This window comes from Megascapheus bottae, chromosome 25 (genome assembly GCF_031878675.1).
Source record: "Megascapheus bottae isolate mThoBot1 chromosome 25, mThoBot2.hap1, whole genome shotgun sequence".
NCBI lineage: Eukaryota > Metazoa > Chordata > Mammalia > Rodentia > Geomyidae > Megascapheus > Megascapheus bottae.
Genome location: NC_143533.1, coordinates 9,086,616 through 9,097,574, shown reverse-complemented (window position 1 = coordinate 9,097,574; position 10,959 = coordinate 9,086,616). Strand labels below are relative to the sequence as shown.

Here is a 10,959-nt window from a genome sequence, read left to right as displayed (position 1 = left end):
TTGGATAGTTTGTGCAAAGAGTTGGCACGCGCGTGCGCACACACAGAGCTTGGAACAACAAAAAAATACACATCCCCCGGGCCGGAAGCGTGGCCTAGTGGTAGAGTGCTTGCCTCGCATGCACGAAGACCCGGGTTCGATTCCTCCTCTACCACATACATAGACAAAAGCCCGAAGTGGTGCTGTGGCTCAAGTGGTAGAGTTGTAGCCTTGAGAAAGCCCAAGGACGGTGCTCAGGCCCTGAGTTCAAGCCTCAGGACTGGCAAAAAATTAAAATTAAAAAAGTTCCTTAGCTGGCCTGTGGCATTTGCCAGGTCCTCCATGCATCTTGAGTGTGTGTATGTGTAGGTAGGTAGGTACTAGGGCTTGAATTCAGGACCTAAGCACCATCCTTGTGCTTTTTTCCCCCCTCAATCCCCACTTCCAGCTCTCTGCAGGTGACTTGGAGATAAGTCTCATGGATTTTCTTTCCTGGATGGGCCTCGAACCCCAATCCTCAGATCTCAGCCTCCTTAGGAGCTAAGATGATAGATGTGAGCCACTGGAACCTGGTAGCTCGGATTTGAGCATTCATAGCCTCCCTCAGGCTCCAGCTACCCCATCTGAAGAGGAGTTGAGCACTGAGTTAGGGATGTTTTCATTATAAGTTCCTGGAACTGCTGGCTGGGAAAGGAAGGGGCAGAATCGAGGAGTAGAATCCCTTTTCTGGTTCCTTAGCCCACCAGAGTCCTCTCCTATAATTTGTTGAGGGTCTGTGGTAAACAGAAAGTGATTGCATCCCTTGCCTCTGACAGACTCTCTTGCTAACAGTGAGAGCCCAAGCAAATATTCTGATCCCAATTGGAGCCAAAGTGTGGGGTAAGCAACATGAAGTAACTTATGCAAAAATGCCTATTACCCCTGATGCTTTAAATTTTCTGACAAGAATACGTTTGAAGCTGGGCACTGGTGGCTCAGGCCTGCAATCCAGCTAGTCGGGAGGCTGAGATCTAAGGATTGTAGTTTGAAGCCAAACCAGGCAGGAAAGTCTGCGAGACTTTTATCTTCAATTAACAATCAAACAGTCAAAGTGGCGCTTTGGCTCAAGTGGAATAGTAGTAGTCCTGAGCAAAAAAGCTCAGGAATAGCACCCAGGCCTCGAGTGAGTTCAAGCCCCAGGACTGACACACACACAATATATATATTAGGATGTAGCTCAAGTGGTAGAGCACTAGTCTTGAGGGGAAAAAATAAAGCCAAGCTAGCTTGAGTTCAAGCCCTCAGTATCAGCACAAAAAGAAAAAGTGGGCTTTGAACTCCCAGACTCATCAGACCATCAGTGCCTAACAGAGGGCACCAGATTCTGCCTACTACAACTGCCACTGGACAGAATGGCTTCATTCTGCAGCCTTGGTCATTAAACTTGAGGAGGTTGGTCCTGGGACAAAGTCCTTAACAAAATGTTCCTCCCTATACTAGGTGACCCACAGCCCCCTCCTCCTGGGTCCCCTCATTGAGAGGCAAAGTGCCAGAAAAGTCCCTGCCTGGGACTTCTTTGCCCTATCTAGATTTTTTTTTTGGTTGGTTGTGGAGCTTGAACTCTGGGCCTGGGCATTGTCTCTGAGCTCTTCAGCTCAAGGCTACCACCCTACCCTTGAGCCACAGCCCCACTTCCTGTTTTCTAGTGGTTAATTGGAGATAAGAGTCTCACTGACTTTAGTGCTGGGGCTGGCTTTGAGGCGGGATCCTCAGAGCTCAGCCTCCTGAGTAGCTAGGATCACAGGGGTGAGCCACCGTGCCCAGCTCCCATCTAGATTTTTTTTTTCCTCTAGGATTATTCAACATTTTTCCTTGGATAAACTGTAGTTTGCTATCTGGGACTTCTTTAAGGTCAAGGCCAGGCTCCTGCCTCTGAGCAGCTGCCATGCCTGTATCTTCCACCAGGTGGCGCGGTGGCCCCAGGACCACCCATCCTCCACAGACTGCTCTCAGCCTTCACAAGGAGCTGTCCCTCAAGAATGCCACCAGGGGCTATCACTGTACATGGAGTAGGCAGGGGACAATATGGCAGATTCTTCCTACATAAGGCTGACACCCTGATCTCTGGTCTATGTGTCAGTGGCTATTTTCCTCCAGGGTCATGGATGTAGCAGTTGCCATGGAGACCAAGGCCTGCTGGGACTAGGATCCCTGGTGGCTTGCACAGTGAATTGAATAATTGGTGCTGGACTTGGAGTCAGCTGTCCAGCAGAGGACAGAGACTGTTGATCCATCAGAGGCACTACACAGCCCCAGAGGCCAAGCCTCAGATTCCTAGAATGACAGGTGGGAGAGTGGGAGACCCTCAGAAGATCTTAAAGCCTTTGAGGAGAGTCAGGGTGGGTGCCTTGCGTTTGCTCTGGGCACGGGATGACTTCACAGTGACCAGCTTGGCCTGGGCCACGGTGGGCATCTCCTTTAGGTTGGCAGTGGCGAGAGTGTTCAAGGTACAGCTGGCTAGCCCATGGTGGGCAGTGAAGGGGGTCTGGTGGGTCAGGGCCCTGTCCTCAGAGACGAAAAGAGGCCGTGCCAGGGGGCTCTTCTCCAGTTCCCGCCGGGCTTCCCGCACCGCCTCATGGAAGACGTGCTGCACGTGTTCAAAGTCCAGGCAGGCAGAGACCTCAAAAAACAGGCACCCGAACCTGCCAGCCAACGCCGCACCCTCAGCCTTGGTGACCTGCCTGGACGGAAAGCAGGGTGAGGCAGTGATTCATCAGGGGAGCTCTCCTAGGCAAGAAGAACCAGTCCTACACCCAGCTCCCCACTTTCTGCCTGGGGGGGGCTGAGCCTCAAGTTTCTCCTCTGTACCATGGGGTATTGACCTAAGTTGCTCAGGGGTGTTAAAATTCGATGACTTATGTTCTGTGCCCAGCCCAGAGAGTTGGGGCTCAATTTAAAAATGGTGACTGGCTTGGCACCTGGAATACCAGGTAGGCAGAAAGCTGAGATTTGAGGATTGTAGTTAGAAGCCAGCCCAACAAAGAGTCTGTGAGACTTTTCTCTCCAAATAAATACCAGCCTCCCCCCAAAAATCCAGAAGCGTTGCTGTGGCTCAAGTGGGAGAGCAGGACAGTTTCCAGGTCCCGCATTCAAGCCCCAGGACCAGTCCCTCCACCCCCAAACACACATATGAATACATGAATAGTGACTGATGTCACTAAAGTCAGAATTCAAGATGCAAGGAAAAGGTAAGAGAGAATTTGGTATGAAGTTCCCCAAATCAGACCTGCCTGTGACCAGAGGAAGAAGACTCCTTCCAGCCTGCTCTCTGCTCTCTCCTCTTCCCTTCTGTCAGGAAGTCAGCCTCCCTCTTCCCCTGGCTTGTGACACCAGTGCTAAATAAAAGCAGTTGTTTGGACTAAAGATGGCTAGGCCATTGAAATGACTCAAGTAGTCTGGCTGGCAGAGTTCTCAGAATGTATGGGTTTTTAGCTGCATGTCCAGGAGAGGGCAGCAGAGAGCAGAGGAAAATGACTTTTCATGGTGTACAGAAGGAAAAAGAGGGAGATGTGCCCATTCCATTCTGGTTCGATACTGTCCCCTGGAATGATAAGATAAAGTGCTCACTGCTAGGAAGATTCTGGAAACTTATGACCTTCAAGTCAAGAACTAAGGGGGTAAGAAAAAGGAACCACTGGCTGTTGGGTAGGTCAGATGTCCAGAAGAAGAAAGAGACAGGATGCTCAAGGTTTTGAGGCTAAGGTTTCACTGGCTGAATTCTGACCATCACTAACTGAGGTGCTGAGGGGTTACCCCAGTTCCCATCGCTGAAGGGACAACACCGCCTGAGACAAAAGGAGATATCAGTGGCATGTAGGTGGCTCATATCTCTAATCCTAGTGACTCAGGAGGCTGAGGCCTCTGGATCCTGGTTCAAAGCCAACCAAAGCAAGAGTCTGTGAATCTTTTTTTTTTTCACTCCTGGGGCTTGAACTCTGGGCCTGGGCACTGTCCTTGAACACTTTTTTCTCAAGGCCAGCGCTGTACTTGAGCCACAGTTCCACTTTTTTTTTTTTTTTTTTTTTTTTTTTTTTTTTTTTTTTGCCAGTCCTGGGCTTGAGCTCAGGGCCTAAGCACTGTCCTTGGACTTTCTCAAGGCTAGAGCTCTACCACTTGAGCCACAGCACCACTTCTGGCTTTTTCTATATATTTGGTACCCAGGAATTAAACCTGGGTTTTTATGAATGCTTGGCAAGCACTCTACTGCTAGGTCAAACTCCCACCTCTGTGAGACTCTTATCACCGTTCAATCACCAAAAAGCCAGAAGCAGAGATGTGTCTGAAGTGCTAGAGTTCTGCCCTTGAGCCAAAAAAGGCTCAGGGACAGCACCCAGACTCTGGGTTCAAGCCTACTACAATGAGAGACAGAGAGATGGAGACAGAGATAGAGACAGACAGAGACAGACAGAGACAGACAGACAGACAGACACACACACACCAGTGTGCCTCAGCCCTGGAATCTGACATCATGGTTTCCTTTATCTTTTTTTGATTCAGGCTGGCATTCGACCACTTGAGCCAGCCTCCACTTCTAGCTTTTGGTTAGTTCACTGAAGATAAGAGACTCTTGGATTTGTCTGCCAGACTGATTTTGAACTGTGATCCTCACATCTCAGCTGCCTGAGTAGCTGGGGTAAAAGGTTCGAGCCACTGGGGCTCTGCTCAAATCCTGTCTTCGGAATTCCTTAAACACTATCTCCATTCACTTTCATGGAACAACTTGCCTTGTTCCTCAAGAAGTGTCTCAGGATCGAACCTTTTCTGTCAGCCTCTTTACTGTGCCCCCAACCCCACCACACACACACACACACACACACACACACACACACACACACTCCCTCAGGAAACCACAATTCCTCCTTCTCCCACTACCAATCGGACTTGTTCTAAACAAAGGGATCCTCTTTCCTAACACCAGTTCACTGGATCTTTGGGGCCTGGGAAATCAGGAGCTAGTAGTCAAGGGGGAATGGTGGGGAGTGAGTAGAAGGTGCCACACGTTATATGCAAATTGGCTAAATGGGACACGGGCTGTATCAGTGAAGCTTGAGGGGTTACTGATCAGGAATGGACAGGAACACCAGGAAAGGCTCTCGGGCCAGCCAGGTGATTTGGCCATGCAGCATAGATAATGAGAAACAGAGAGGGGTGGAGTTGTGGTTATTTGGAAAAAAGCAGGGCCCCACCTCAAAATATTCCAATTCCAGGTTGTGTCGGCCAAGTAGAGAGGCAGTGTTCTGTAGCGATCTAGCCTCTGGCCCAGTCTGTGACCTCTGGTTCAAATCCAAGCCTTCCCAAGAGAGCCTGCCCTTATAGCAGCCAACTGTGGCAGTGAGCCAGACTGCCTGGAGGGAGGTAAGAGCTGATTGGGTCACAGAAGACATGTGATCCAATAAGCCAAGCACAGCCTAGCATTTCAACTGGAATGGGGCACTGAATGACTAACCAGCTGACTAACCAGCTGCTGGGAGTGGGGCGCAGAAGGTCATGGAGGCTTAGGCGAGAAAGGGTGAGGCTGAAATACTACAGAGACTCATGAGGATAGGAGTGGCTTTGGGTGTGTGTGTGTGTGTGTGTGTGTGTGTGTGTGTGTGTGTGTGTGTGTGTCCATGTTGAGGCTTGAACTCAGGGCCTCTGGCTCTTGCTTGGCTTTTTTCTTTCTTTTTTTCTTTTGTCAGTCCTGGGGCTTGAACTCAGGGCCTGAGCACTGTCCTTGGGCTTTCTCAAGGCTAGAGCTCTACCACTTGAGCCACAACACCATTTCCAGCTTTGTCTATATATATGGTACTGAGGAATCGAACCTGGGTCTTCGTGTACTCTACCACTAGGCCAGACTCCCAACCCATTGCTTGGCTTTTTTTTTTGCTTGATGCTACCACTTGAGCCACACCACCACGACTGGCTTTTTGTGGGTTAAATGGAAATACGAATGTCACAGATTTATCAGTTTGGGCTAAGAAACATCATTTGCAGTTCTCAGCTTTCTGAGTAGCTTGGATTACAGGTGTGAGCTACCCAGTGCCCAGTTTGGCTTTCCTTTTAACTTTTGGGGTCCAGCCCTTCTCCCACTTGTTCTTGGCTGTCTAGAAGACCAGCAAACCACCCCCCCCCCGCCCCTTACCACCCCATGTCCTTACTACACAATCCCTTTCCCTAAATTCCAAGTAATGGCTGCTCTTGACAGCTAATGAATCCTAGAGACGGCATCCTGCTTCTGTAAATGTAAAGAGTGAGCTTGGAGATGGAGAGCCAAGGTGGCCTGGGCATTTACCTGTACTGGGCCATATCCAGCTTGTTGCCTAGCAACAGAGCAGGGTAGCTGCGCTGAGTCTCCTTGGCATGCAGGGCCAGCAGCTCCAGGTAGCGGCTGCCGCCCTCGAAGCTCTGGCGGCTGTCCACACTGTACACTACCAGGAAGGCGTGGGCCCAGTTCAGGTAGCGTTCACAGTTCCTGGGGGTGTCCTGGAGTGAGGGACAGAGGACATGGGGTAAAAGGCCCATCAGCCTGGGATAGCAGTCTTTTGTACATTGTTCCCCAGCATAGGCCTTTTCAAAGGACACTTGAGTGTGGATTTGGCCTGGTGTGAAAGGAGACATTGTCTCATGACCTGCCTCCCACCATCCAGATGGAGCTGGGAAGACCTTGGCCTCCCTGGGCCCAGAGCCAGGAACTCTCGAATAACCTTCCAGGGGACCTGCTGCCCTTAACCACTATTGGTCTAGGGTCAAGTTCACGTTGCCTCTGTGTGTGTGTGTGTGTGTGTGTGTGTGTGTGTGTGTGTGTGTGTGCGTGCGCGCGCGTGCGCTAGTCCTGGGGTTTGAACCCAGGGCCTGGGCCCTGGGTCCTTGAGCTTTTGTGCTCTACCACTTGAACCACACAGCGCCCACTTCTGGCTTTTGTGATGGTTTATTGAAGAAAAGAGTCTCATGGATTTTGCCATCTGGGGGTTGGCTTCCAACCACGATCCTCAGATCTCAGCCAGTGCAGGGTGCCTCCTTCTCAGGGCACCCCAGGGAAGGATCTTTGCCATGCTTTGAATTTTGGCAAACGTTAAGACTCAGGTCCAGAAAAGTCAAGGCCTCCCTCAAAGTCACACAGCACCCTGGAGCCTCAGAGGAATGAATATAAATTCCCAGCCGATGCCCTGTGCTGATTTTCAGCACCTTCCTCCCCCCCCACACACACACCCCGCAACACATGGGGAATGGAGTGGAGGTAATTTACCAGGTCTGCAGTGTCCATGACCTTCAGGTGGACAAGCTGGTGGTCCACAGTCTCCTCAGAGCTGTAAGTGTCCTCTGTAACACAGATGGTCACCAGGTCAGAGGCAGGCAGGCCACCCACAAACCCAGCCTATCTCGTTTCCCTCTGTGTGTAGGTAAGTGGTGGAAGCTTGGAGCTTTCACTTGGCTTACTTCACTCACACCTGGCCTCTACCACTTCAGCCATAACTCCACTTCCTGGTGTGTGTGTGTGTGTGTGTGTGTGTGTGTGTGTGTGTACACAAACAAGTGCTAGGGCTTAAACTCAGGGCCTGGGCATTGTCCTTGAGCTTTAGTGCTAAAAGCTAGCACTCTGCTACTTGAGTTATATACCCCCACTTCTGGTTTTTTGGTGGTTAGTTGGGGATAAAAGTCTCATAGATTTTCCTGCTCCAGCTGTCTTCCAACTGCAATCCTCAGATCTCAGCCTCCTGAGTAGCTAGGATTCTAGGTATGGGTCACTGGTGTTATTTTTTCCCTTTTCTTTTCTGTCTCTTTCTTTTTTCCCCTATTCTTTTTTTTTTTTTTTTTTTTTTTTGCCAGTCCTGGGCTTGAGCTCAGGGCCTGAGCACTGTCCTTGGACTTTCTCAAGGCTAGGGCTCTATCACTTGAGCCTCAACACCACTTCCAGCTTTTTCTATGTATGTGGTACCAAGGAATCGAACCCTGGTCTTAGTGCATTCTAGGCAAGCACTCTACCACGAGACCAAACTCCCAGCCCTCCCCCTATTCTTTTCATCTCAAACCTGAGAAATCAGCAAGTACCTAGTGGTCAGACATGCAAAGAAGATGTCACCTCCATAGCCCCGGATCTCCCCCGACACCCCACATTTGCACATTTCCAAGAATTCACTAGACTGCCTTCCCTTGCATACCCGTTTGGGGTGTGCCCTCCCCCCAATAAGACTTCTCCAGGCAGAACTGGGGTCCTCTCTATCTCCTGGCAGCACTATGAGAGCAGCACCCCACGCTGGATGAATGTAGAGGCACACACGGCTGCGGGGCCGCTGGCCAGCATGCAAGGCCTGGACACACTCCAGGTCCACTGGTGTCCAGAATGAATCACACACAGCACCTCATCCCCAGCCTGCGCTTATGCAAAGACCAAAAAAAAATTGAATGGAAACTATGTCCAAAATGTTTAACTATATTTGGCCCCAAAGAGCTGGCCCTGGATGCCTACGTTTTGTCACATTGGTCTTTTTATTTTCTAACCGAAGTCGTCTGGAGTATGCTTCCAAACAGGCTGAGGATCCTGACCAGGTCAGGGAAAGGTGTTAGCCTCCTCCTGCCCCTTACTTCCAACTGCCTTTTTGGTCAGTCTTGGGGCTTGAACTCAGGGCCTGGGCACTGTCCCTGAGCTTTTTTGCTCAAGGCTAGCACTCTACCACTTGACTCACAGAGCCACTTTCCAGTTTTCTGTGGTTCAGTGGAGATGAGAGTCTCGTAGATTTTCCTGCCCCAGGAAGGCTCTGAACCTCAAGTCTCAGACCTCAGCTTCCTGAAGAGTGTTGTGTATATGGTGCCCGTTGGTACTGAGGCTTGAACTCAGCACCTGGGCATTGCCCCTTAGCTGTTGCACTCAAGGATAGTACTCTTATCACTTGAGCCATACCTCCACTTCTGGCTTTTTGGTGGTTCATTGCAGATTAAAAAAAAAAAAAATCAGGCCGGGAGTTTGGCCTAGTGGTTAAAGTGCTTGCCTAGCATGCATGAAGACCCGGGTTCGATTCCTCAGTACCACATACATAGAAAAAAGCCAGAAGTGGTGCTGAGGCTCAAGTGGTAGAGCTCTAACCTTGAGAAAGTCCAAGGACAGTGCTCAGGCCCTGAGCTCAAGCCCAGGACTGGCAAAAAAAAAAAAAAAAATCGTCTCCTTGACTGGCTCTAAATCTCAGTCCTCAAATCTCAGCCTCCTGAGAGGCTGAATCCTAACTAGGATTCCTCGTGAGCCACACGTGCTGGGCTAGAGCAATAAAAGGAATGAGTTTCTGATCAGACTGTAGTGGGGAAATCCTACAGATATAGCACTAACTCGAGTCCTTGAATGGAAGGGAGAAGGGCTGAGTATGATGGTAAGCCACAGCCTTTCTGTGACAGGAGGATATTCCTGAAGCCCCTGGTTTCTCCCTGCACTCAGCACCAGCAAAGCCCTCCTATAAAGCCTCCCTAACAGCTCCCACAGTCAACAATCCATGACAGAACCCGGCCCTTGACAGCTCAGTCTATCAGATGGAGAAACTGAGGCACGGAAGGCAAGACTTCATCCTCATCCTCGGCACTTGAGGGGACTCTCGGATCTTAAGCAAGCCACTGACCCACCCATTAAGTGAGGGTGATAAATTTTGAGAGAGAATCCTAATCCCCCAATCCAGCCTGATGGTACAGAGCATTTAGCTCTGTGTACCTGCTGGAACTGGGGATGAATTCCACCTCAAGGGGTCCCCAGATGTGCTCAGTCTCTTGGGGGCGATGCTAGAAAAAGCTAAAGAGCTGTTGTGCCAACGCCTGCTGGAGGCTCACTCATTGAACATCCAGAACTTTCTGGCTTCTGTTCTTCCTGGCGATAGGGACAGGACCCCTGAGCAATGGCGCTGCTCCCTAGAATGCCCCAGTGGAGAATGTCTGGCGTTGTCTGCACCCACGGGCTGCAGTGAGAGGTGACTAACTGCTGTGGGGTGGCTGTACCCCCATTCCAGACAGTCTGACCACATGGTCCATGTCCCAGTCACAAGATAGAACTTGGAAATTACTCAATCAAGACCTCCAATGGTAGAGTGCTAGCCTTGAGCAAAAGAGCTCAGGGTTCTTCTCATGGGACTCACTCTGGCTCCAAAGGCAGGCCTCCTGGAGAGTTTCTCAAAGGTCTGTGTTCTGAAAAAGAACACTCAGTGACCATCTTGAAAAACATCTCTTTGCCTATGAATATCCCGCTTCATTGGGCTTTTTGATCTTCATTCTTTTGAAGTCTACTCATACCTTCTATTTTAGGATAAATGAGTCCAAGTCCAGTCTGTGTTCCCTGAGCTGAGCCAACTCCCCAGCTCTCTGGGGTGGGCTGTGGCATGGGTATTTCTGCCACTTGACCCAATCTTCCTAAAACCAAATAATCCTGCGGCTTCTCCCATCTGCTCTAGATGTGTCCCCCCTCACTGGGGAGCCCCAGGGGAGGGACCCACAAGGGTCCAAGGGAAGCAGAGGTCAGAGACAAATGCTTTTCTTACCCAAGTTGGGATCATATTCGCTGATAAACCTCTTGGTCAGAAACTTCACAGTGAGGGCTGCAAAAAAGGCAGAAAAAAGTGGGCTCAATTTCCTTTCGCATAGCTGCTGTCTCCTCCCTGTACCCATGTATGTAAGAATGCGTGCTTATGCCAGTGTGTGTGTGTGTACTAGGGCTTGAACTCTGGGCCTGGGCACTATCCCTGAGCTCTTCAGCTCAAGGCTAGTGCTCTACCATTTTAATCCCCAGAATCACTTCTGGTTTTCTGGTGGTTAATTGGAGATAAGAGGCTCACAGATTTTCTTGCCTGGGCTGGCTCTGAACCAAGATCCTCAGATCTCAGCCTCCTGAGTAGCTAGGATTACAGGCCTAAGCCACTGGCACTCGGCTTCCATACCTTTTTTGCTTAAGGCTGGTGTTCTACCACTTGAATCTGATCCCCACGATTAGGCTTT

General features: G+C 50.2%; 1 protein-coding gene across 1 annotated transcript in view; it reads right to left on the bottom strand.

Annotated features, from left to right (window-relative positions):
• Positions 1-1,882: 1,882 nt before the first annotated feature.
• Positions 1,883-10,959, bottom strand: part of Rasl12 (RAS like family 12) — a 12,844-nt gene continuing 3,767 nt past the window's right edge. The window contains exons 2-5 of the mRNA XM_090358188.1: positions 10,506-10,562; positions 7,244-7,317; positions 6,290-6,480; positions 1,883-2,699 (exon numbers count right to left, since the gene is read on the bottom strand). Of these exons, the coding sequence (XP_090214314.1) occupies positions 2,324-2,699; positions 6,290-6,480; positions 7,244-7,317; positions 10,506-10,562 (698 nt within the window). The 3' untranslated portion in view covers positions 1,883-2,323. The remainder of the gene's footprint in view (positions 2,700-6,289; positions 6,481-7,243; positions 7,318-10,505; positions 10,563-10,959) is intronic.